At 52.0% G+C, this 25,748-nt stretch overlaps 9 protein-coding genes across 9 annotated transcripts; 5 read left to right on the top strand and 4 right to left on the bottom strand.

The window, feature by feature from the left end:
* Window positions 1-514: 514 nt before the first annotated feature.
* MRS44_016399 (uncharacterized protein) lies at window positions 515-2,449 on the top strand (the record flags this gene model as incomplete). The annotated part of the gene is made up of 6 exons (XM_046270200.2): window positions 515-559; window positions 622-853; window positions 915-1,598; window positions 1,649-2,071; window positions 2,128-2,264; window positions 2,315-2,449. 6 exons carry the CDS (start codon window positions 515-517, stop codon window positions 2,447-2,449), a joined length of 1,656 nt encoding a protein of 551 aa, XP_046131024.1.
* Window positions 2,450-4,976: 2,527 nt separating this feature from the next.
* On the top strand, window positions 4,977-7,272 carry MRS44_016398 (uncharacterized protein; the record flags this gene model as incomplete). The annotated part of the gene is made up of 6 exons (XM_065618016.1): window positions 4,977-5,289; window positions 5,347-5,617; window positions 5,731-5,951; window positions 6,032-6,306; window positions 6,373-7,077; window positions 7,138-7,272. The coding sequence occupies 6 exons, from the start codon at window positions 4,977-4,979 to the stop codon at window positions 7,270-7,272; spliced, it is 1,920 nt and encodes a 639-aa protein (XP_065474088.1).
* A 578-nt stretch (window positions 7,273-7,850) lies between these two features.
* MRS44_016397 (uncharacterized protein) lies at window positions 7,851-9,580 on the bottom strand (the record flags this gene model as incomplete). Its single annotated transcript, XM_046280129.2, has 4 exons — window positions 7,851-8,121; window positions 8,178-8,833; window positions 8,893-9,159; window positions 9,215-9,580. 4 exons carry the CDS (start codon window positions 9,578-9,580, stop codon window positions 7,851-7,853), a joined length of 1,560 nt encoding a protein of 519 aa, XP_046131026.2.
* A 1,342-nt stretch (window positions 9,581-10,922) lies between these two features.
* On the bottom strand, window positions 10,923-11,450 carry MRS44_016396 (uncharacterized protein; the record flags this gene model as incomplete). Its single annotated transcript, XM_065618015.1, has 2 exons — window positions 10,923-11,200; window positions 11,255-11,450. 2 exons carry the CDS (start codon window positions 11,448-11,450, stop codon window positions 10,923-10,925), a joined length of 474 nt encoding a protein of 157 aa, XP_065474087.1.
* Window positions 11,451-12,062: 612 nt separating this feature from the next.
* Window positions 12,063-12,989, top strand: MRS44_016395 (uncharacterized protein; the record flags this gene model as incomplete). The annotated part of the gene is made up of 1 exon (XM_046272841.2): window positions 12,063-12,989. The coding sequence occupies one exon, from the start codon at window positions 12,063-12,065 to the stop codon at window positions 12,987-12,989; it is 927 nt and encodes a 308-aa protein (XP_046131027.1).
* A 629-nt stretch (window positions 12,990-13,618) lies between these two features.
* On the bottom strand, window positions 13,619-15,870 carry MRS44_016394 (uncharacterized protein; the record flags this gene model as incomplete). Its single annotated transcript, XM_046284169.2, has 2 exons — window positions 13,619-15,545; window positions 15,599-15,870. The coding sequence occupies 2 exons, from the start codon at window positions 15,868-15,870 to the stop codon at window positions 13,619-13,621; spliced, it is 2,199 nt and encodes a 732-aa protein (XP_046131028.1).
* A 1,800-nt stretch (window positions 15,871-17,670) lies between these two features.
* MRS44_016393 (uncharacterized protein) lies at window positions 17,671-21,080 on the top strand (the record flags this gene model as incomplete). The annotated part of the gene is made up of 5 exons (XM_046272842.2): window positions 17,671-17,794; window positions 17,847-18,792; window positions 19,254-19,560; window positions 19,608-19,637; window positions 19,686-21,080. 5 exons carry the CDS (start codon window positions 17,671-17,673, stop codon window positions 21,078-21,080), a joined length of 2,802 nt encoding a protein of 933 aa, XP_046131030.2.
* Window positions 21,081-21,380: 300 nt separating this feature from the next.
* MRS44_016392 (uncharacterized protein) lies at window positions 21,381-22,337 on the top strand (the record flags this gene model as incomplete). The annotated part of the gene is made up of 3 exons (XM_065618014.1): window positions 21,381-21,791; window positions 21,845-22,077; window positions 22,133-22,337. 3 exons carry the CDS (start codon window positions 21,381-21,383, stop codon window positions 22,335-22,337), a joined length of 849 nt encoding a protein of 282 aa, XP_065474086.1.
* A 249-nt stretch (window positions 22,338-22,586) lies between these two features.
* MRS44_016391 (uncharacterized protein) lies at window positions 22,587-25,508 on the bottom strand (the record flags this gene model as incomplete). Its single annotated transcript, XM_046282056.2, has 7 exons — window positions 22,587-23,308; window positions 23,392-23,615; window positions 23,664-23,709; window positions 23,757-23,835; window positions 24,127-24,489; window positions 24,558-24,919; window positions 24,977-25,508. 7 exons carry the CDS (start codon window positions 25,506-25,508, stop codon window positions 22,587-22,589), a joined length of 2,328 nt encoding a protein of 775 aa, XP_046131033.2.
* Between the last annotated feature and the right edge of the window lie 240 nt (window positions 25,509-25,748).

Below are 25,748 nucleotides of genomic sequence, written 5' to 3'. Positions count from 1 at the left end.
GCCATGGCCGTCGGCCGCGAGATTCCTTGCCCAGCGGGAACCGAATTGTCGATTCCCATTTTCTGACGGGCAGCGCAGCGCAGCGGCAGACGCGAGATGGCTCCCTTCCTACCACCCTCGCCCTGGGCCCAGCCAGTCTAGACCGGGGGACAGGGAAGGGCCCGCATGGACTCTTCAAAGGCCAGCACTCTTCGGAACCCCGTCCGTCGATCCGTGGCACCCCCGTGTTTGGAAGCGGCCTGGTGCTCCCAAAAAGCAATCAGCCCTTTGAGATCTTGGTGGTGAACCGGATCTGCAGACCGCGTTCCACACTGCGACAAGACACGAGGCCAGAAGACAACCCTCTGATGCAGACAAACCACCGCCTGGCGACAATTATATATATTCCTCCTCCTTCTGTCAATTGAGGAACTCGTCAGGATCAGAACAATCTCATTCTCACCCATTGAACCCAAACCTTCAAGCCCAGACTTCCCCCACAAGGTTCATCGCTTCAAAGCGCAACACCTCAACCATGGGGTCCTCCATCCACAGCGAAAAGCACGACGAGAAGTACGACGTGGGTCTCCCTCTTCCCCAGAAACAAGCGTTGGATAGCCTAGCTGACACGTGAAACTCCAGGCTCAGCATGTCGTCGCAGCCAAGAAGACGGCCATTGGTGATGAGGCCTTCCAGCAGGCCATGCTCAAGGAGCCGCCTCCCAGATTTCCCGCTGCCATCCTCATAATCGCCAGTGCCGTCGCCTTCTGTTGCTCTACCGCCAACGGTTTCGATGGCTCCCTCCTTGGAACTCTCCTCTCCAACAAGAAGTTCAAGGCCTTCTTTGATGTGGGCACCGCTGGTATCGAAACCGGTATGTTGTTGATTGTAGCGCTATGTTTTGCCTGGCAGACAGGGAACTAACACGTCTTTAGGTATCGTCACCTCCATGTATCAGATTGGTTCCGTCGTAGCTATCCCCTTTGTTGGTCCCGCCATCGATACCTGGGGCCGACGTGCCGGCATGACAATTGGTGCCTCGATCATCATCATCGGTGTCATCATCCAGCTCGCCTGCTACCACACCGCTAGCGTCGACCAGTTCATGGCTGGCCGTTTCTTCCTTGGTTTCGGTGTTGCTATCGCCGCCGCCGCCGGCCCTGTCTACGTCGTCGAAGTCTCTCACCCTGCCCACCGTGGTGTCGTCACCGGTCTCTACAACGTCATGTGGCCCGTCGGAGCCCTCGTTGCTAGCGGTTCTTCTCGAGGCAGCCTTCACCATTCGGGTAAAACTTCCTGGATGGTCCCCCTCGGTCTCCAGCTGATGTTCCCCACCGTCATCGCCTTCGGTGCCCTCTGGCTCCCCGAGTCCCCTCGATGGCTCTACACTCACAACAAGAAGGAGCAGGCCACCAAGAACCTGGTCAGGCTCCACGGCCAAGGCAACCCCGAGAGTGAATGGGTTAAGCTCCAGCTTAATGAGTATGAGGAGCATCTGGAGATGGACGGCACTGACAAGAGGTGGTGGGACTACCGCGCCCTGTTCAAGAACAAGGCCTCGATCTACCGACTCACCTGCAACTGTCTCGTGTCTCTCTTTGGACAGTGGGCTGGCAACAGTGAGTACAACTTGCAGCTTGGAGACTTGAACAAAACTAACTCGTGGCAGACGTCGTCTCCTACTATCTCGCGGCTTTCCTCGAGACCGCAGGCATTCGCGACGATGCGCAGCAGATGGACGTTGCCATGGGCATCAACGCTGTCCAGATCGCCTTTGCCATGCTTGGCGCCACTCTCACTGATATCGTCGGTCGTCGTCCCATGCTGATTGTTGTCAACATCGTTTGCGGTCTCTGCTGGATCGGCGTCACTGTCCCAGCTTCTATCGGAAACATCACTGATGTTGACGACAAGGCGCAGGCTGACAAGGTTGCCCCCTCAGTCTCCAGGGCTGTCCTTGCTTGGGTCTACATCTTCCAGATCTGCTACTCGGTTGGCTGGACTCCTCTCCAGGCCCTGTACCCCGTCGAGGTCCTCAGCTACGAGATCCGAGCCAAGGGCATGGCCTTCAGCTCCCTCTTCACCTCTGCTGGTAAGAGAACCCCCTGTCTACTTTCAAGATGACATACTGACACTCGGACTCAATAGCTATGCTTGTCATGCAGTTTGGTATCCCGGTCGCTCTCAAGAACATTGCCTGGAAGACCTACATCGTCTTCTGCGTCTGGTGCTTCATCCAGTCCGGCATCCTCTACTTCCTCGTCCCCGAGACCAAGAACCGAACTGTAAGTCCCCTGCTTCTACAGCCTGAGAACCTCGCTGACAGCCCTCACAGCTCGAGGAACTGGACCACATCTTTGCGTCCGACAGCCCAGTCAAGACGTCCAAGCAGAAGAAGACGTACGAGGTCGACGAACACGCCAACGTCATCAACGTCGACAACACCGTTGCCGATCCCAGCCACGTCTAATTCAAGGCGCTCCCCTCGACCGGACAAGACTCTGCAACCGCTACCGCACAACCAAAACCGCCTTCTCCTTCTTTTTGACGTCAAGGGTTTCAGATTGGAATAATCGCGCAGGATACTAGCAAGATACACTAAGCATGAGCTCTGAGATTATTTGGTTTTAATTTATTCGTTGGCTATTATGGCTATACCTTGTTGGTTTATGACCTCCCGCTGTGTGAGCGTTCTTGTCTTCCCACTACGTCTTCTCAGAGATCTTGTATATATTCAGCGATTATAATACTTGAATCACAAGAAGGAATCTTTCTTTTCTGAACTCAGTCGGCATTGAGCTTGATCCTGATTGACCTCGGTTCGGAGACGCGTCTATCATTGCGTTCGAGTTCCAACAGCTGAAACAACAGATCCTGGCCATAGGAAAGATTGATGACCTTGCATATAGTTGAACAAAACAAGCAAAAACCGTCGCAAAATTGCACTCGAATTATTTGCCACCTCAACGCTGTCGTGCAAAACCACACAAGTCACCCGTGCCTTGATCTTTTGCTGCTGCTTCGGGTGGTGTGACCTGACAATTACTGTGCCGCAGTCGCCAGGGAGACGCAATTTCTGAACCGGGGTGTCCAACCACACGTTCTTCTTGATTGGGCTGGATTTGAACCGTGTAGAGTGTAGGCTGACGGTAGGGGTAGGCGAGATGGTCAGGGAGGCCAATGTGGCGGGCCCCTTTAATCTGTGGAAGCCATCTGAAACATGACTGTAGGGACTATCCATGCTTTCTGGATGGCGTTGAGTTTCGATGACACTTGTTCTGAAGATCTCCAAATTGGATGTCTTTCGATGGTGGGATAGAAATGATATGGATCCCTCTACTGACGCCCAACTCCAAGACGGTGCCCGGTATCCATCTTCAGGTAGACGACCCCCCGGTCCACCACCTGATTCGCTCGTTGTTGTTATTCACCAAAGACCCTATGTAATATCTTGTCGCCATTCTAGCCATGTAATTGTTGTGTGGAATATTCCCGTGAAACCTCTTGGCCATACCAGACAATGCCGACGGTCGATCAGAGTGCTTCGTCAGCCCCCGCTCAGAGTACGGGTGAACGATTTCGTTGTACCATAGGTGATGAAGATCAAACGAGGGACGTGGATCACGGCACATTAACCTTGAAAACGCTGGCATGTCTGACTTTTCAAAACAGGTGAGCTCAAAGCCAGGATAGGAGGGTCCGTTGAATAGAGAATCAGCCTTCAAGCCCAATCCACACTTGCAGATAGATCTCCCTTTGCAGTACCAAGTCAGAGCAGACGAGTAAGAAAGGAACCTCTTCGACAGCGGACGCTCCTGAAACGCCAATGCTCGACGAACAAGAGGATCCATGTGTCGGATCTGTCGAATGTCGTGGACAGGGCTCCCTAGAATCTCAATGGTTCTGAGTGTCGTTGGAGGTCTTTTCATTCTAATGCGTATACGCTCGATTTTTTGTGGTTGCAAAGCCAGGCTTCGAGGACTTGTGCCTTGTTGTAGAAAGCAAGCTCTCGCACTACTTAGCTGCCTTGAATTTAACGAGGTATTCCTATGCCTTGTTATATCCGTGCAGACCCCCGTTTCTCTTTTCCTCTTCGTCATCCTCTATGTTCATTTACCATTGACACACGCTCTGTGTATTTCGAATCAGACCCCGGTTATCAGGATCATTTAACCGTTCCCACCCTCTATAGCGAGAAGCTAAAAACAATGGTGAATAATGAAAACAGCGAGATCATTCGGATGCTTTATACTGAGGTTGGCGGTTTTTTTCCCCGATGGTTGTCTTCTCATTGGCTAAGAATTGGCCCAGTTTGACCGTCTACTGGACGAGGAACATGGCAATGTGAAACCCTACCCGGCTCTTCTTCAGGCACAAGTCGACGAGGCAAATGACTGGATCTATAACGATATTAACAATAGTATACAAATCCGGATTTGCGGCCAAACAGGACGCATACGGGCCGACTATAATTGCGCTATTCGATGCTCTGGAGTCTGCACAGAGTCGAAGCCCATCTCCAGGCCCCAAAAGTGCTTGAGAGAAACTTGATCAGCGAAAACACTTTCTCGGGAAATTCGTATGAATTGTGGCAAAAGGATGTAACACCTAGTCTATGATTTGAAATACCTGTGACCTGTATGCATAAGGTACTACTTCGTATGTAGATTAGTCCTCAATTGCCGAGACGGAAAATGAACCCTTCTAGGCCATGCAAGCGGAACCAGACACCACCAACTTTAGCTGAGTAATACGCGCGCGGGTGAATATCAACATTTTGCCCCTTCGTTACCCCATGACTTCCGCTTCTTCTGCCTACGCACAGCTCGAGTGGCCCTTGACAACATTGGACCCCTCATTGCTTTCATGAGAGAAAACCATATACTGTCCCGAGTCTTCAATTTCAACCTGCCGTCTGGCTCGCGCTCGGCTTGTTTTACGCTACCTATACTCACGCCGTGTTTACCGCAGCTTGACCGACTCGCCGAGCAGCCGAGATGGAGCACGAGATTCCGTTCAGGGCTGGCTCTTCATCAAACAGCAATGAATATATGCAATCAATCGGAACGAGCAGCCAAGCCTCAACGTGGGAAGGGGAGCGAGAAGGCGAGCAGGCCAGTGGGCACACAAGCATAGGCACCACCACGCTCTCCTGCTTTCAGTGTCGGGCTCGTAAGGTGAAATGCGATCGGTTGAAGCCCGCCTGCAGCCGATGCGTTCGACTTGGAGACGAATGTGTGTTTCCAAACTCGCGACAGAAGCGACCGACTAAGAAGAAGAATTCTCATGCCACATTGGAGACTCGATTAGGTGGGTGACCGTGACGCTGTTGCCAATAAGTTGCGCCAACTAATCGTTTTCTTAAAGCTCGACTAGAGGACATATTTAAACAAAGCGGCCGAGCAGACGCACTGCTAGATGATCCCTTCTCACTTGGTGAGGAAGCTGGACTTGATCTGGACTGGAACCATGATGCAACAGACATCGGCCAGTCGACTTTCTATGAGCCCGGGTCCGATGGCGTCCCCTTCATCCAAACGACTGCCATGCCGCCTCAGGAGGTTCCACCTACGGTAAACGAACTGATTGGACTTGGTCAGTTTGAGCAGCTTCCGCCCAGCCATTTGACTGAACGACTGTGAGCTACTGCCTCCACCCTCTTGGTCACCTTATTGCGGCCTTTCTCCTACGCTTCTTGTTCCGTGGGAATGTGTGCATGTGTGCCCGACTGAGCTAACTGAGATATCATAGAGTTGGTTTGTACTTTGATGAACTAAACCAAGACGCTCCAATGTTGCACCGCACACGCTACACGGCATCTCTACATCGCCCTGCCCATATGCGTCCGCCCATGTCCTTGCAGTACGCCGTCTTGGCTCTAGCCGCAACAACACGTCAGGAGTTCGCACACCTCGCAATGCCGTTTTATCAACGGTCTAGGCGGTATGCCGAGGCAGATGAGATGAAGGCGAGTACATGAACTAAAATGCACGAGGAAACAGTAATTCTGACCCCTTCGGCTAGGGCCAAGGAGAATACTTTACCACCATAGCCCATACACAATGTTGGTGCTTGCTAGCGACCTATGAGTCCCGGAATCTCCTCTTCTCTCGCGCGTCTGTCAGTCTGTCCAAGAGTGTCCGGATTGCCCAGATGCTCGGGTTGCACCGTCTCGATAGTTCACAGCAGCCAACGGATCCTCCGCTTCCTCCACCGAGAGACTATTTCGAGGTTGAGGAACGGAGGAGAACCTGGTGGGCCATCTTCTGCTCTGATCGCTTCGTGGGTGGCATCACAGGTTGGCCCGCTTTAGTCAATGAGAAGGATGTGAGTAGATCACTGTATTGCAGAGGCTTGAGAAGCCTAAAGGCCTGACGTATCAACCGGATGTAGATCGAGACCCGATTACCCGCATCCGACGATGCCTTCGACATGGGCACCAATGAAGCAACGCCCTGGCTCATAGACGCCCTTCAAGGGATTATGGCCTATTATCCCTTCGCTGGTAAGGTGCTTACCGCCTATACGTTCTACAGAACTCTTGGGCACACATTCCGGTCCTTCCCAAACGACAACATTCAAGACATTGCGAATGGTCCATACTGGACTCGAATGCGAGGGATTGACGCCGACCTATCCAACATGATTCTGTACCTCCCAGAGAGCCTCCGCCTCCCGCAGTGCGGGTGGAATCGGAACGCCATCGTCGTCAATGTCGGTATTCACACCTCGGTCATCTGCATACACCGAGCGGCGTTGGCAAAGATAAGAGAGCTCGGCCTCCCAGCAGAATTTTTTGCAAGCAGCAGGCTTCGGCTTCTACCCTCGGCAGAGCAAATACTGAACGCTCTCAAGTCGACTGGCGACGTTGAGGGCGCCATGACTGATCATCTCTTGGTGTTTTCTGCATATCTCGCATCCTTGATCTTTCTAGAAGACTACATGGAAACCCAATATCTGCAGAGCGAGCAACATCTCCAATATCTTGTCGGCGCAATGGCTCACGCTGGCGAGAAGGACCCGTTCTCGCGCTCATTAGCGATTCAGCTTGCTTTAGGGATGAGGCAGGTCGGCATGGACTCGAGTATTCTAGACAGAGTAAGAGCGCAAAAACAAAGGCAGTTTCTTATTTCGAAGTTGCTAATAACTAGAAACCAGGTACAACAGCTTCCGCCAACATCAGTATTAATACCCATTCTCGCCAAACGAGACAAGGCCTCATCACACATCACTTTCTGTTCAATTCTGCCTACCAAGATGGATGACTACTCGAACTCACCAAGCCTGGAATAGTATCGCGGGCATGAGAATGAGCGTCTACTCTGCCCTGGGTGGCGAGAGTATGCCGGCTGTTTGAACACGGCGTTGCATCGGGTCATCTTCGCCTTGGTATCCTTGAGCACCGGGCGAAGTTCTCTTTGAGGGGTTACAGCAGGCCTAGTCTATTGTATAGATGCGTCCGCTGATTGGATGCGTAGAGAGGTCGTTGACTAGGTCGAGCTGCAAATATGTGATTTATAGTCATATTTGTCAGGTACTCGATAGGCATCCTCGGGTTGAATTTGTCACGAGGCAGACAAAAATTGGACTAATCCAAGACAAAGATTGCACTTGTTCGGGGATCATGGAGTAAAAGGCTCTGTTTGAGACTATATAAGAAATACTGTAGTCTAATTCAAGAACTGAAAACCGAACCGGCTCTATAACTGAAAACCCCAAACCAGTCGCTTCTAAAATTTTGGGCCGTCTATTAAGAGATCATTTTCTAAACCCACAAGTGTATTACCAAGTCCCCAACTCAAGTGGGAGTTAATCGCGTACAAGGTACCGTTGAGGTCCGATTATGAGTGTCCCAGCCTCCTGTACGGCTATTATGGACGGCCAACACTTGGCGCGTATCGGCTGAGCTTCCTAATTCTCTCGCCAAAGATGTAGAAAAGGATTGGAACTGGGAAAAGTGCGACGGCTATAAAGCCGAGAACACTGGTGGCCCAATCAACCCCCAGCTTTTTGTACATGGCTCCTGCAAACATGGGAAATCCTGCACCGAACAGTGCCCGCACTACAGCGTTGGCGGCGAGGGCGCTGTTTGCATTCATCAGGTAATTATCGATGATGTAGGTTTGGCCTTGGAGAAAGATACTGTGAGGGCAAAGTTAGCAGCCGTTTTGCCAACCCGCCAAATCGTCAACACTTACAGCATGACGCCCATTCCCAGCGGAACCCCAGCTATGGCTTGTGGCACCCATGAAATGCTAGGGCTCGAGGTCCAGGCGAACCAGAAAAGTCCAATGGGAAAACATGCCCCGCCGATGATCATCGGTAGAAGCCGCTGCTCAGGTGGCAGATGACCCTTCTCCTTGATTATGCGTGTGAACCGGGTCTTGGAGAAGATGATAATGATGATGGCCCCGATTACAACGCCAAGTATTATGGCCAGGAACGGGAGAGCTCCAACCCCGCTGTTCCAACCCCGGTCCTGCTGAAAGGATGCTGGATATGCTGTGAAACAAAGGTAGATGAGACCGTATACAAAGGACATGTAAAGGGTCACGAGGATGATAATGGGCTCAAGCACTAGCATGGCGAGGGGCCGGACTAGGATTCGGTTCGCCATCTCGTCGAGATCAACAGGCGTTTCTTCTGCAAGGGCATGCATGGCCCAATCTCGGGTCGAGAGACGAACTGAGCGAGCTTTCCTAGTCAGCAGGGTCGATTCCAGCGTCTCAGGAACCGTTATGAATGCTATAGGACCGAATAGAGCTGCCATGATGGCCGTGATGTACGCTGTCCACCGCCAGCCGAGTGAACTTTGGGTGATAAACCCGCCCATGATCGGACCGGCAACAGGACCCTGCAGTAAGTCTCGTGAGCGTCAAAGTCATTGATTTTCAAGGAAGAAGGCCGTCTCACAACAAAATTCGCGCCTGCGAAGATGCTCATGGCAATGCCGCGCTCCACAGGGGGCCAAAAGTCGACAAGTGCGCCGCCGACAACACTGAGGGGGGACGAACCAAACAGGCCACTCAGAAGTCGGCAGACAAGGATGGTTGGAACGTTTGTGGCAGTAGCCACGGGGATTTGAAATATTGCAAACACGAAATATCCAACGAAGAGCGGGTATTTACGGCCGTACACCTCCGACATGGGACCAAATATCAGAGGGCCAAAGGCGAATCCCTACGGACTGATTAGCCAGGGGGCGAAGCCATCTCGGTGCTGCTAGCGAACACACCAAAACAAACAAGCTTGTACCCAGAGTCATGACCTCTGTTGACACACCGAACTCTTTCGCAGCAGGCCTCACCGCTGTGCTGAAAATGCTGCTTGCGAACGTCACAACCCATGTCAACAAGCCCAAGGAGATTGTAATCATCCACTTCTTCCGATTTGGCCAGTTCATGGGGTTATCTGGGTCATCTGGGCCGTCCCAGCTAACGATTTTGCTGTTCGCATTGTGTCTCGTTGTAATCGCTTGATCAGGGTCGTCAACCATGACTGTGTCGTCGGATGAAGGGCGAGGGTCCCGTTTCTGCTCGTTGATGGAATCGCCTTCGGGGACAGAAGATGGAGACGAAGAGGTTTGGGCGTGGGACGCCATGGCCGGGGGGATCGAGGTAGGGCTTGTAACTTGTAGCGAACAGGAAGATGCAGCCGTGAGAGTCCAGTCGTATCAGAAAGCTCTGAGGGTTTAGGGAGCGTGTCGGCTTTCCTCTTGTAAAAGAATGTTGCGGGTTGGGTTTAGGTAATCATGTTGGAATTGAGCTTCGGATGCATCTGAAGATCATCTAACAAAGCATGATACGGGGAAGTACCTCGATTTAGGTAGGTAGGTTGTCAGCACGCTGGTTCGGCCATGGCTGCACCACCGAGAGAATCCGATGCGGCACCGTTCGACAAGTTGGCATGTCCCTTCGGTGTGAACGGTAATATCGTAGGGCCGTGGTTGGTCCGACCGGTCTTGAGGATAATACCGGCGGGCCGCGATCACTCCGATCGCTTAACCCCATCCAGGAAGAAGCTGTCGAACTTGGTCTAGCTCCGCGGGTCACCCGTTGTAGCGCGCGGTAAATGTGTCTAAAAAATGGAGCAAAACAAGTCTACCAGGGCGTGCTGGGCAGCACGCCAAGCACGACTCAAACCGGGGTGCAGTGGTTGGTTATGTGACCTCGAGTCTCTCTACAAGTCAAAGTAGAAGAAGATTGGTGGAGTCCATTGGTTACATCCCAGATGAGTGATATTATTAAGCCATGGTATCAGTAGGCCACTAGCCAAGATGAAATTTGTTTTCAGATAGGTGGAGGGGATTTTGGCCTTATTCAAAAATGAAAATGAGACTGTTTGCTCGTTATTACGAGTACCTATACAAGGTTAAGCTGAGGAGTGTTGAGGAGCAGAGTGAGCCTACCCTGGAGAGATACAATTGTTCCTTCAGCGAGGTCATGTCAACCGCCATGCCATAGAATTGTTAGCTTCCAGGTAACCATCTATTATCCTGTCGTTATTTCGTGGGACCTAACGCAACCGTAGTATGTGACGTAAATTGTTGTAAAGAGCTTCGAAATCCTATCGTGACTGGTGATTTCATGTTGCGCAGCGAATCCATCGAGCCTGGGCCAGGAAGCTCAGCTGTTATGAATAATTCGGACCGAGCCGGCTTTGTGCGACGCTGCTTTATGCTAATGTTTGATGTAGACATATGTCTGGTTGTAATAATATATACATAAGAATGAAATACAACTAGATGGCTCAAGCTTGGGTCTCATCTCGTCTTCCACACTCACAGACCCAACCATCCTATTCCCGTCCTCTGAAATTCAACTTTTATCTCGAGTCCAAGATGTGTCTATGGTGTGAAAAGTCTATCTTGTCTTTGAACGTTTGCTAGGAACCGAGCAAAACCCCCATCTTGCACCCTGCGCGAGGATGAGGGGGTTAACCCATTAGGAGGCAGGGTTCACCTGCCAAACATCGAGAGATACCCAAGGGCCCGGGAAATCAGTGACAGCTACCGCGAGAATCTCGTTGAGCCAAGCGTACTTGGTGCTTCCAGTCTCAAACTTGACTCTGTCCAAAGCAGTAGGGCCAGAGATCAAAGGGCCGGCCGAGTGACTGTAAACATAGGATCCGTCATCCATCTGTATCACAGAGTGTGCGTCGACATTGAAATTTCCCAGAGCATCGATTGCACCAAAGTCAGCTCCGATGGGGAGAACAGTTCCTGTGAATGGTTAGCTGAGGCTCATTGTGTTCATCTTTTGCGGCCAATTCGTACCTTCGCCCTTGGGGCCTGACACAGTCCCGCCAGTTATGGGGATGGCCAGTCGAGTTCCTGCTGGACCTGGACCGGTGTTGATGGTTGAACTGAGGGTGAGGTTCATACGGAAGAGGTATGTGAGAGTAGGAGGCTCAGGGGTGGCTACTGCGGCTCCAATGCTGCTAGCAACGAGAAAAAAGGTGGAAAGCAACATGTTTGCAGTGAGTGAAACAAGACGGTTGGTTATAAGAGAGGTACTGGGTTGAGGCTACTGCTGATTTTCAATGGGAATGTACGAGGTGAGGGAGTCTGATGAACAGAAGAATAAGATACCATTTTATACGGCTCTCTAGGAGCGGGTGCTCTTGGGGGAAATGGGCTATTCCCGATTACTCTACAAAACGCTCGGCGAGGTTAGCGACAGCCGGAGAAAAACGACCCCCTCCCCAAAGACCCCCCCCAAAAAACAATAAGGTCAAAAACAAAGGCATTGATCGCTGACAAATGCCGACTGGCAAACAACAAGGACAGACATTATTCGGTGATTGCAGGGTTGGCCGGAGGCCGAGCCGTGGGACTCCATCAGGAGACTTGGCCACCGAAATTGAGCGGTCTTTCGGGGCTGGCAATTAAGAGCGCTTGTTGCGTGCTGACAAAAGCGGAGGAACCTCAATACGACATGCAAGGCGGTAAACAGAGTCCGCCTATCCTTGATATTATTAGCTATACAATTTATTTAAATACAATCCGTGTTTCTCGCTGTCTTACTGCATCGCCGACATTTCCCTCTTGCATCTCCTACTAATTACCTCTCGTCCTCATCGCCATGTCCCGCAATCTTCTAATTACTGGTGCCACCGGCAAACAAGGCGGCAGTGTCGTGGAAGCCGTCCTCGCTCGTTTCTCCAAAGATTTCACCATCCTCGCCGTCACTCGCAACGCACAGTCGCCATCGGCTGTTCGTTTGACCAAGAAGTCATCCTCCGTCAAACTCGTCGAGGGAAACCTTGACGACGTGCCTTCACTGTTTCGAGCGGCAAACAAGGTTGCCTCTGGCCCGATCTGGGGTGTCTACTCAGTCCAAGCCGCAGTGGCCAAGGGCACCTCCTTTGAGGGAGAAATCCGCCAAGGCAAAGCACTCATTGACGAATCCATCAAGAACGATGTGAAGCATTTCGTCTACAGCAGCGTCGACCGCGGCGGAAACGAGCGGTCCTGGACCAACCCAACCCAAATTCCGCACTTCAGGGCAAAGCATCAGATTGAGCACCACCTCCGCGACAGCACCGCCAACGGGAAATCCGCCATGGGATGGACAATCCTGCGCCCTGTCATCTTCTTGGATAACATCACGCCAGACTTCCAGGCCAAGGTATTCATGACGAGCTTCCGCAGCACCATGAAAGACAAGCCGTTGCAGTGGATTGCCACTTCTGACATTGGCGTCTTCGCAGCTGAGGCCTTTGCCAATCCGGAGCGGTTCAACAAGCAGGCCATAGGGCTTGCCGGAGACAAGCTTACCTTTGAGGAGCTGAACCAGAGGTTCAAGAACGTCACGGGCGCCGGCGTCGGCACGACAGTCGGGCTGTTGGGGAAGGCACTCAAGGCGGGAGTGAAGGAAGTCGGTGTGATGTTGGATTGGTTCAAGGAAGATGGTTACAATGTGGACATGCAGCTGGCTAAGAGCATTCATCCGCAAATCAAGGATGTCGAGGCGTGGCTGAAGCGGGACAGTGCCTTCGTTGCGCGATGAAGCTGCCGGCGCGCTTTGTGTGGGAAGAGTTGCTCTTTTTCTTTTCTTTCTTTTTTGCATGAGCAGAGACAATGTTACTTAATTACTATATCAATTCTACTAAGAATTGGTATACTTGCCGCAGAATTAAAATTCAATTAATTGACCAATTTGAAACACCAACATAGGACGCCTCGCCTCTCTCAGATGCTATTACACTCCGTAAGACTCTAAACACAATAACCACTGGGCTGATGGCAGAAGAGAATGATACCTTTCAATAGGCACTGAGATGATTAGGGTCATGTCTATTGCTTAACAGAAGACCTCTTTAAAGTGAATGTTACTTCTCATAGGGCAACAGGTGTCTACGCCCAGTTTGTGATTATTGGGCATGGCCCTCATAGGCGTGGGCAAGAATCTAGTGGCCCTCATGTAGCTTGCAAGGCGCGCGAGGGGAGATTTCATGGTGGAAAGGTGAGAATGTTCTTAGATGTTCGGCAATATCACGATATCATTTAAGGTTCACATCTTGGACTTGGGAGATGGTACAACACTGTACTATTGAATTTTTTTGACTACTTTTCTCAGCACCACGACATCCATGACTTCGGCAAGTAAACCATCCCGCAGTAACCTCACTGATCCTCTTAGATCAAGATGGAGATAGCAGTCGTCGATGGCTCCAGGACCGGATACTCGACATTTCCCTTGGTCTGAGCCAACGAAATGATCTGGAAAATCTCGGAAAGATCATTCAGACGACTGTAGAGGGTCTTGGCCGCGTCCTTGATGGCAGCAGCGTTGAACTCCGGGTTGTCCCCGATGTTTCGGGCCTTGTTGACGTTGTACAGCGACTTGGCGTACGTCAGGAGGTTGTACCGGTCGTCGACCTTGAAGCTCAGCAGCTCGGGGAGCTGAGCCGCCAGGAGCCAGTCCTTCCACTTGGGGCCCTCGGTACCGATGGGGAGGGCCTTGGTGAGGTCCGCCTCCGTGTAGCCCTGGAGGGTCTTGAGGTCACCGGGCAGGGCGGTGCAGAGCGCGGGTGGCTTGGCGGGGACGAAGCTGTAGTAGTAGTCCTGGAGATAGTTGACGGCAGTGTGCTGGGGAGACGCAATGTGGATGCACATGGTGACGGCGTCGATGAGCTCGTCAACAGTCTTGATGGTGGGGAACGAGGTGACTTGACCACCGTTCTGGCTCTGGATCTCCTGGCACCAGGGAAGAATGTACTTGTCGTTCTTCACGTCGGCGTCACACTTGTACTTGGTCTCAAGCACTGACTGGACAAACTCGCGAATGACACCCCAGAGAAGGTACATGTCGTAGGCGTACGGGTAGTTGCGGTACTTCTCGTACTTCTCCTTCTCAATGTCGAAGCCTCGCTTCTTGAGGTCGTTGGGGATGTACTTGTCTACAAAGTTGAAGGTCTTGTACGAGTAGTCGACGAGCTTGAAGGCTCGGTACTTGGACTTGTCCGGGTCCACGGGGTTCCATGTGGGACCGAAGCCAGAGATTCTGGCAATGACGGCTGGCACGAGGAGTGTGCGGGCGGCGGAGTTGAGGGCGAGGGTTCTGAACCAGTGAGGGCTGAGGATCTCATACAGGAGATGGCCCTCGGGGATGGTTCGGTTGGTGGCGACGATGATGGCCTCCTCAACCATGTGCGTGTCGACGAGATGAGTGGCAATCTCGTGTCTAGCCCAGTCGGCAGTCTGGGCGCAGGTCTTGGCGTATCGCCACGGCCAGTCCTCCTTCTCGTCGACCTTGTTGTCATCGGGCGTCAATCTCTTGTTGAAGATGGTGACAGACTTGTCGAGAGAGCCCTTGTAGTCGATGGTGATAGCGAGAGGGTGAAGTCTTCCGTCCTCGTGCAACTGGAAGATGACAATCGGAGCACAAGCGTATCGCTCTGCTTTTCCGATGGGTACGTTCTGCTCATTGAGGATGGGGACAACATTGATAAAGGTCTCTTCATCCTTGAGACCTGTGGCCTTTCGGAAGTACGAGTAGTCCTGGATGAGAATGTCCTTGCCGCTCGACAAGATCTTCTTGATGCCATCAGCGCCCTGCTTTTCAGCTTGGGCAATGTAGTCCTGGATCTTGTCCTTGGGAGCGGTCTCGATGGTGGAGGGATTGACGCCGCTCAGGTGCTGCTGAGCAAATCGGGCATCCGAGTACCAATCCTGGTGCTCACCGATGTTGCGGCCCTTCATGATGTCGGTGGCTGGGCTCTGGTGATCTCGGTTCCATTGCTCGCAGTCGGCGAGGGTTGGGCCAGCGTACGGCGTACCCTCGGCCTCGATCTCCTTGGGGATGAGGAAGCCGACGGCCTTGGCGATGTTTCTCACGAATTGCGTCTTGTTGTAGTCAAAGATCTTGCCGACACCCTCACTCCTGGGCTGTTCTTCTGGATTGTTGGTCTGGTCGTCCTTCTCATCGTCAGGAAGGTCCTTGAGATGAGGAGGGTAACCGTCAGATCCATCGGTCCACTGGTAGATCTGCTGCTTGGTCGTGAGATCTCTCTCAACGGGGAAGATGGGCTCAAAGCCTCGGGCATCATAGTGAGCCGCAGCACTTAAGCTGGGTTAGCTAGGTTCTGTCAATGAGGGTGCTGAGGATCAACATACGCTTCTTCAATGATCTTGTACATCTCGGTCATGGCGAGCTGCGTGCCCTTGAAGGTTCCCTTCTTGATACCTTCATTGGCAACGAGACCGCCCTTGAGAACACCCTGCTTGGTGGTCTCGAGGGCAATGCCAATTCTCAAGAGCTCGTTCATGAACACGCCCTTGTCAAAGACCTGTAGGTCTTCCTTCTCGACATCGTTCCTCACCTTGCCCTTGAGGATCTTGTCCAATTGGGAGCGAGGAGGGAGGGGCTTGTGGACGGCGGCAGACATGGTGAAGGAGTAGTGCTGGTAGATCGAATAGGGGAGAAGGTATGATGAGGATGTAGAGAGAGTGCGATGATGAGTCCAAAGTCTAGATATTTGTAGTCGTTATATACTACTTATTCACCTTGCCACTCGTCTCCCATTTGGATTGTGGACATTGTGGACATCATCACGACCTTCCTCAACCGACGGCTGGGCCGGTCGCACAACGCTGTATGTTGAACTCCGGTCTCGTCTCAGTAGCAGTAGCCAAGCAAATTTGGATTCTTTGATCCGCGACAACAACAAAAAAAGCCTAGGAAACACGCGGCTTCTAATGCAGACATGCCTTCAGCTCTGCACGTCGTCCGCTTCCCCGCCAGACAGCCAGCCACTTAGAGATGCACCCAGCTTAATCTGGCGGGAATCTGCTCGCTGCAAGATAACACATGAAAGATGAACAAGGTCCATCCTGAAGTCGTAGTGCGGCTGAAATGGACCTGTACGACATTGACTGTCTCGTCGTTGGTTCGTCGCTCTGTACACGCGTTTTGTGGAGGTGACTGCCGCAATGGTGACATTCCCTTGTGCGGGGAAACAGCCAAGGAACTGACGTGAGCGAATTCGAGCGGCGCATTTGGTCATCTTTTGCCATACGTTGTGAATGTGGCTGGCTGTTGACCCTGGCCTAGCCTAGCAATGTCTCAGTGAACACGCTCCGCCAAGCACTAGGGCAGCGGGTAGTGCCGCACCGGACGGCCGTTAGTTGGCATTAGTCGTCTCAACAGTCTCAGTTGAGTTGAGGAACTGATAAGTCTTCAGAGACGAGGCCTTCTTCTGCTGCAAGCCCCATCATGCTTGATCGGTCTTGGTATCTCGTCCGAAGACAAACAAACTATTGCCAATAACGCTGCATTCCAACCCAAGAGGAGACATGCCCACAAGGTAACAGCCGGTCTTCACATTCCACACCACATTCGATGCATGTCTCGGTGCGCCTAAGCCGCCACAACGGTATCACGCCCGTTGGCGGTGACTGACGTGAGGCTCCAGACCTCGACCTTTGGACCCATCAGCGCTCGCGCAATGGAAACCTGCCTTTTCACAAGCTTGCAAGTTTGTCTCTTGGCGAACGCCTTGCCGCACCCTTTTGGCCATTCCCCAATCACGGCAGTTGATATGGTCAGCGTGTCTTGAACTCGTCTTCTGCCTGTTTCAGCTCGTGCTCGTATTTTCAAGTCCCCCCTGCAATACAGCGCCAAACACATCTGATGTCACTGTTGCACAACCTACTCAGCCCCGAGATTGACACATTCGTACCACGCACCATATCACACCGCTAGCATCCATCGACAGCAGCGAGGTTCGAAGCTTGCCGTGGCGTGCATTGAGGCCGGAGCTGTTTTTCCTTCTGCAGCATCGGTCAGGACAATGGGCTGGCCGATAATATATCCCCTCACGCTGTGTTTCTGCAAGGGAGAAAAGAGTCTCTTTGTGCGGGCAGTCGAGATAGTCGTCCTAATAGTTGAAAGAGCAGATGGGAGGCTGTGCACCGGAGCTAGCGCATGGCTGACAGAGGCCCGTGATCGCCGATATGCATCGGAATGGCTGGCTGTTACTTGGCGGCGACCACTCTAGAACCGCTTACTCTCTGATAAGGCAAAATGTGATGGAACCTTGAGGAATGTCGTGCTCGATTGCGTTCTCACCTGGGAAATCTCACTGCGTCAGCCTCGACTTGATAAACTCGACTTGTTCTTCCATAATTCGCAACTTTTCAAACTATTCCTACTTGACATTCATTTTGACCGAGTCTCGTCACTCACAATGTCTTCTACTCAAGATGTTCCCTCCAATGGCAGCGCAGATGGCGCAACAAAGGGCGGACTGCCAAAGGACTTGGTGAATGCCATGCAAGCGATTTTCGGCAAGCATCCTGGCTATCGCACCAGTATGTACCTCAGTACCTTTGATGTTGATCTCAGTCTCACTCATGTACACAGCTCACGCCAAGGGTCTTCTTGTTGAGGGTAAATTCACACCAACTAAGGAGGCCAAGACACTTTCCATTGCTCCTCACTTCAACCACCCTTCAACCCCTGTCGTCGCTCGCTTTTCTGTCGGCGGTGGCATCCCTCACATTGCCGACGTGGACAACGGTGCCACTCCTAAGGGTATCGCTGTCCGTTTCCAGATTGACTGTGATACTTACACCGACCTGATTGCCCATACCTTCAACGGATTCGCCACCAAGGACGGTGAGGGCTTCTTGGCCTTCCTGAAGCTCTTTGGGGCTGTTGGAAAGGCTGAAGCCGCGCTCAAGAAGGCCCTTGAGGAAGGCCGTGATGCTACCAAGGAGAAGGAGATCCTGAAGCAGGTTGGGGCTGCGTTCAATGCCTTTCTCGGTCAGCCTGGCCACGAATCCGCCAGGGAATTCGTGTCGGCCGAGAAGCCAAACCCCCACAACTATGGTACTATCACGTACTACGAACCCAACACACACGTCCTGACCAACAAGGATGGCAAGGTCACCAACGTGCGGTACCGCCTCATTCCCGCAGACGGGGAGCATCTTTACCCCCAGAAGACCGACGAGGACAAGAAGTTCCTGGAGAACCTTCCAAAGAGCTACCTGGAGGATGACCTGCATCAACGATTCCCAGGCAAGCCCATCGTCTTCACGATCCAGGCACACATCGCAGACCCCCACGACGTTCTGGACGATGCCACAAAGCCATACAAGAGCACCACATTTGTTCCTGTTGGTAAGCTCGAGATCAACAAGGTCTCGGATGACAACGCCGCCAGACAGCAACAGATTGCATTCAGTCCGGTTCCGGAGAGGGGTGGTGTCAAGGGCATCACATCGTCCAAGGATCCGCTCATCTCTGCACGAAAGGGCGTCTACTACATCAGCGCTGACCAGCGAAGACATGAGAAGCAGGTCGAGTAAGATTGTGTTTAGTACGTCCTAGCTAGTGAACAAGAAATGATTCTCAAGAATGTGTCCGAGTGTATCAATGTTCTGCCCGAAGTTGAAAACTGGCTGGGTATGAGATGGCAGGTGAAATCGCATTCGGCAATAATTATCCAGCCGAACTCATATTTTAGCACGAGTCGAAGCAAGTTAGACCGTTCGGTAAGCGTATGGGATCATTGTCATTCGCGAAGTGAGGGTCAATATCCCCGCAGATGGTCAGTTTCTCCGCATCGCCATCCTTGATATTGCGGGGTGACGATGTTACCTCGGTCTCGGACATCCAGGATAAAAGGTTAGATCGACTCATTTGTTCTGGGGTTGGGTAAATATTTAGCAGAGATTAAACTGACCCCAGATTTTGACTGCCTAGCTGGACGTTAAAATGACGCCGTGCCCGTCCGTCGCCTTACTGATCTACCAAGACATACAGGCTCGTAACTACTGTCATCACCATGAAGCCTATGGCTTTCGGTGTCTTTGTCCTAGCCCAGTCGCTGGCACAAGTTGCGGCTGGTCCCTTTCGTACGCCCCATAGCACAACGCCTGTGGCTACCATCAAGAATGGCAGCTATGAAGGAGTTCATTCTCCAGAATATGACCAAGACTTCTTCCTCGGCATCCCTTATGCCCAAGCACCGGTTGGCGACCTTAGATTCCGCAATCCTCGGTCCTATCATGAAACTTGGAAGGGGAGTCGCGATGCTGTCAAATATTCGCCTGCTTGTGTCGGCTACGGAGTAAGTCATGAGGACCAAATTCACCCGCACGATGCTAAGATTTTCAGCCTTCGCAAATTGGCTATAATACGAGCGAGGTAAGTGTCAAAATATCCGGGGAGAACTCATGACTGAACTCCATGTAGGACTGTCTTTACTTGAATGTCATCCGACCTTCAGGATATGAAAAGAAGAAGCTCCCCGTGGCTGTCTGGATCCATGGCGGAGGCTACGTCCAGGGCAGTGGTGTCGACCTCCGATATAACCTGTCTTTCATCGTGGAGCAGTCCGTGAAGATTGGACACCCAATTGTTGCTGTCAGCATCAACTATCGCCTTAGTGCCTGGGGTTTCCTCAACTCGGCCGAGTTCTTCAAGCAGGGCAATTCCAACATGGGCTTGCGCGACCAGAGACTTTCCCTTCACTGGATTCACGAGAATATTGCTGCTTTTGGCGGCGATCCGTCAAAAGTTACCATCTGGGGGCAGAGCGCTGGCGCTGCGTCTGTCGGAGCGCAGATCCTGGCTTACAACGGCCGAAACGATGGCCTATTCCGCGCAGCCATCATGGAAAGCGGAACTCCATTGGCCCTTGGCTCTCAGACAATTTTGGCCGAGGCCTCATACAAGCTACTTCTGGAAAAGACCGGCTGCGATACCGTCAAATGTTTACGGGGTCTACCCTTCAAGGACTTGAATGCCGTGCTCAACACCACAGCTCTTTCTGGTGGATGGACGCCCAAGATTGATAGCGACTTTGTGGCCCGTCACTCATCCAAGCAACTCGCTGACGGGCATTTTGTCAAGGTCCCAATCATTGTTGGAGCTAACACAGATGAAGGAACCAGCTTTTCACCAAAGGGCATCAACACTACGGACGAGTTCCAGAAGGCAATCGAGAACTCATCTCCCCCCATCAGCAAATCTTTTGCACAGAAGATTCTGAAAGCATACCCTGAGAAGAGCCAAGAGCAGATCTTACCCAACCTCCCCGCTGACTGGGCCCCTCCAGCATCATATGGCAAACAGTATCGACGAACAGCCACCTACTACGGAGACATCATGATGGTGGCCCCACGTCGACTTGCAGCCGAGACTTGGGCAAAGCACAACTTGCCAGTCTACTCTTTTCGATTCAACGCCATTCCGTCTTGGGCAACTTACCTAGATGGAGCCACGCATTTTGTTGAAGTGGCTTTTGCCATGCTCAATCTTGAGGGCACAGGCTACCCTCCGGTTCGCACGCCGCCGTTTCAAGGGCTGGCCAAGTCATATAGAGAACTTTCGCGGTTGATGGCGAGCGACTGGATCAAGTTTGTTGCGACTGGCAACCCTAACGGTTGGAAAGGGCGGGAGAAGGCTGTCCCCAGTTTGGGCAAGACTATTCCCCAGTGGCCCATATACCAAGAGGCCAAGGGTCATGGTGCACCAAGAAACTTTCTCTATGAAGGAAACGTGACCAACACAGTTGAGAGTGACACGTGGAGGAGTAAGGGTATTGCGCTTTTAAACTCGGCCAACTTTGAGGTTTACGACCGTTAAACAAGCTGCGGCGTGAGCCTCTCTGCTAGGGCCGAGGGAGATGATTGTTTATTTATTATACATAGGCGATATAAATATCTAAAACCTTCACTTATCTTATACTGCTATTTAGAGTGAGGCCTTTATAAACAGTTAGTAATAATAATGGGGGTAATTTAAGCCCCTACATGCCCTGTTTCAAGACTAAGCTAGAATTAGTATCGCCGACGGCCCAACGCAAAGCGTGGTTATATAAGGTCCCTGAGAAGTCAGAGGTTGCTCTATCACCGGCATCGACTACATATTAAACCTCTCTCTACAATGGCCTTCTTCCCCCCAGACAACGAGTTTCCTCCGGTTCCCAGTATTTGCCATGGAGAAACCATATCAACACCTTCGCTTTTCAACCTCACAGGAAAGACAGCCCTCGTCACGGGCGGTAATGGCGGGATTGGGAGCGGAATGGCTCGAGGTCTGGCCGAAGCTGGAGCCGACATAATCATAATCCAGATCCCCGGTGAGGTCTCGTCAGTTGCTGAGCAGCTCAGGGCAGACACAGGGCGACGGGTGGATGTGTATGAATGCGATCTAGCCAAGTCGGATGCGATCCGGAAGACACTTGATGGCATTTTGAAGCGTGACCAGCGCTCGGTTGATATTTTATGCAATGTTGCAGGGATCAGTGGTGGCTTCGTACCGGTGCTCACAGAGACTGACGCTCATCGCGAATTGGTGAGTAATCCTGATGCTAGTAGTGCTAAGCATCACTAATAACGAGATTTCAGGTTGTTCAAATTCACTACCACGCTGTATACGTACTGTCGCAGCTAGTTGGACGGCACATGGCCGAACGTGGGCAAGGGGGCAAGATCATCAACGTCGCTTCGATTGCAGCTGAGAGGGCCATGACGAGATTCTCAGTATATGGCCCTGTCAAGGCGGCAGTAGGACAGTTAACGAACTCGCTAGCAAATGAGCTAGCAATCTACAACATCCAAGTCAATGTGCTCTGTCCTGGGTAAGTCTTCATCCCGAGTGGAAGGGTTTTATTGGTGACCCTCAAGACTGACCAGAACGACCAGCTGGATACACACTCCCATGTCTGACCGCAGCTTTGGAGATGAGGAAGCAAGTAATAGGATACTCAAGACAATCCCTGCCGGCAGATGGGGCAAGCCCAGCGATTTCAAGGGGGTCACAGTGTTTCTAGCCAGTGCTGCGAGCGACTACGTGACGGGTGCTAGAATCCACGTGAGTGGTGGAACTCACGGAATGTAAATGTTTGATGTTGCTTTTGAGCTTCATGTACCTCTCTTAGTTGTTAAATCACTATCCGAACCATGTCTTTAAGTCATCCTGCATCCCTTGCCGCCACCTCTTTGCCGAAGGAAGCGTTGGCAGGGACATGAACGCGTGGGGAACTCCTGAGTAAACGTGCAAGGTGGTTTGAACCCTGGAAAGCCAACCGAGTCAGCATTATGGTTCATACTATTTCTTCTTTGTATCTTTGTAGCTGGCCGAAATGACTCACCCGGCTGTCTGCATCTTTTCTTCCAGCAGAAGCCCTTCATCGCGGAGTGGATCAAGCCCGGCGATATGAAACGATACCGGACATAAACCAACAAAGTCAGTCATAGGTCGTAGTAGCGGCGAGAATGAAGGATCCGTCGGGTCCGGACGATAAAGATCAATGAGGCTTCGGAGTTTCTGGGCGTTGATAAACGGCGCATCTTTGTGCAGCTCGAGGGAGCTCTGCCCACCTTTAAGAAGCTCGACTGGGAAGTGATCCGGATGAACGGTCGATGGAGTGCCAAGAACGAGCCCCTTGACGCTGGGAAGAGAATCATCTCTCAGGGCTCGCAGAGCTACAGAGATTGCGAGGTTGGCACCCGCACTGACACCCCCGACGAATATCTTTTCCGGGTCGATGCCGTACTCAGCTCCTTTCTGCGCAGCCCATTGGAACGCTGTCCAGCTGTCGTCGACGGGAGCAGGAAACGTCCAGTCAGGAGTATGTCGATAGTTGATATTCAGAACCGAGAAACCAGTGTTTAGTGCGATTTGCCGACAATGAGGGTCTTCCGTCTCTAGACTTCCAAAATGGTATCCACCGCCGTGGAAAGATATATAGAGGGCCGGGCTCTCATGGTAGGTGCCCGAGTCCTCCTTAAAGGGCCGGTAAAGGCGTATGGGGATTTTGACGCCGTTTGTGGTAGGGATATCAAAATCTGTGACTTCGAGACCAGCATCTAAGATACTTTTGGTGAATCTGATTCTTCCTACAAAAGAAAAAACGACGCAATATAGTAGTCAATAAACCTTGATTACTTACCTGGTCTTCCCAAGGTATTAGCAAATAGCTTCGCGGCCTTCTTATTTGCCTGATCGCGGGCTTCTCGAATCGTGATAGTGGGAATAGCCTCAGGCCATTTCCAGGTCTTCTCGAACCGGAGCCACTCGGCCGATGGCCCACTCGAGTAACGCGCAAAGTCAGCCATAATGAAGATGATGTGCTTGAGTGGCTTGAATGATATCAGAAGTCCTGAGGATGCCGAACTAGCGAGGACTGGAGAAAGCTGGGAACTGGATATGTTTTAGACGTACACGTCGTTGAGAACAGCGGTAGCATGAATGCTGACAGTTGCCTTTGCTACTGGGTCAAAATTTCAAGTGGGGGTTTCCCTTCAAAGACCTTACTAAAGTAGTATCGCCGAGATGTATGTCCAAGGGGCTCGTGAGGACCCGTCATGATTTCAGTGCCGACACCTCTAGCCACCTAAACAGTAAGGGCTAACAGCGGCCTCTACTGTCAAGTAGCTGCCTATCTAGAGATGGCTCCTGTAAAACCCTGTAGCTCATCTAGTCATAATCTGGAGAGACATGGTCAACTCCGAGTTCCATCTCTGCATCTGTCCCAGCTTGCACGAGAATCACCGCTTTGCAGCCCGCATTCACTCAAAGAAAGCTCTTATTGACGTTTCAACACAACGTAGTTTTAATCCGGTCCCCGCCTTGGTCTCTCTTATATGTCCTCTGCATCGTGTCCAAACAGCCAATCTCTTCTAACTTTGTGCCCCCAGAATATCGGGTTCCTTTCATCATCCTTGGTGATCCATATGTCCCGCTCCTGCTGCGCCTCACCGTCAGGTAGATGATATGCATCTTGAAGCGTTCGTCCCGCTTTCTGGACCTTGGAGGCTCTTGGTTGGCGCAGACCCTGGTAGGTTGCGAGAGCCTCACTGAGCTTGGAAATGGACTTGCTAGATAGCACCTTGCGGAGTACTGCTGCATCCTCGCAAGCCATTGCCGCTCCAGACGACATGTATGGCAGCATTGGGTGAACTGCGTCGCCGAGTAGAACGGCCTTGGAACTCGGGTGAACCCAGTTGTCGACGAGATCCAAGTCGTAGAGACGCCACTTCAGGAAGTCCTATATCAACAAGGTTAGAGTGAGCTTCATGATCCGGTGCTGGAACATCTGAGACGGATCTGCCAAACCTTTCCCGAGTTTTCAATCAGTTTTTCCACCCGTGGATCCCACCCCGAGAAACGTCGTCGAAGCTCCGAGTTATCCGAGATGACTAGCTTGGTCTCCCCGGGCTGGAAAGGCGAGTCTTGCATCGACTTCTCAGAGCAGCAAAAGACTACGTTGTAGACTTCGCCTCCTCGCACAGGGTATCCGATTACATGCGCTTCCGGGCCACACCAGGATGTCACCCACGGGTCAGAGATGAGACTGCGCATCTCTGGATCTGCGAGCAAGACTTGGCCAGGAATCAGTATGCGATACACGACATCACCAGTATCAGTTGGTGGTAGTGGGTGTCCCTGAAACTCGGCTCGCGCGCTGCTTTGAACACCTGCAAGTTTCCATCAGTCAAGTCAACCCTCCTGGCGATTCTGATTGACAGTCTTACCATCTGCGATGACGAGGAGGTCGCCTGTTACCTTGTCGCCGCCCTGCACAATTGCCGCCGGGGCGTTCCAGTCATAACCTTCCACGCGACATCCGCCTTTTATACAAACGCCGAGGGCCAGGGCTCTCTGCAACAAGACGGAGTGATAGTCTGCTCGGTGCACCATTAGGTAGCTTCCGCCGAAATCCAGTTCTGGAACTCCGTGCGGCATATCGGCCAACAGCGCGCCGCTGTCGTATCGCAGGAAACGGTTCCCATTAGAATGCGTCTTTTTGAGATATGTCGTGTCGACACCCCATCGGCGAAGGATCTTGAAGCAATTGGGCGGGATGCGCATACCGGCACCAACCTCTCCAAAGCTTGCTGCTTGTTCGAGTACTGTCACTCGATGGCCGTCGAGTGCAAGACCGATGGCGGCGAGGAGACCGCCGAGGCCTGCACCCACGACAACAATATTAAACTTGCTGCCGTCCCTTGAGTCCTCTCGGGAGGGGCCTGTTTCTGAGAATGGGGCCGGCTCGATGGTTGTCATGATGAAAGGCACTTATGGAGGGTGCTTGCGAGTCGTTACGGTCGAATCACACAGCCGCAGAAGAACAGATGGTTCAATGATGTTTCCTTGATGCTCTCAACATACATGAAAGAGAGAGAGCCCTTGATCTACTGGCTGTTCTCGGCAATGACCAAGTCAGGTTCAAGACCCCATTGCTCCCCAAAGCCTTCGCCGCGGAGATGCCATGGGAATAAGAAACCAGCAAGCGACTTAACGTTA

The sequence above is a fragment of the Fusarium solani genome (genome assembly GCF_023522795.1).
Source record: "Fusarium solani strain SB1 chromosome Unknown bctg00000012, whole genome shotgun sequence".
NCBI classification, from domain to species: Eukaryota; Fungi; Ascomycota; class Sordariomycetes; order Hypocreales; family Nectriaceae; genus Fusarium; species Fusarium solani.
This window is presented reverse-complemented; position numbering and strand designations above follow the sequence as displayed.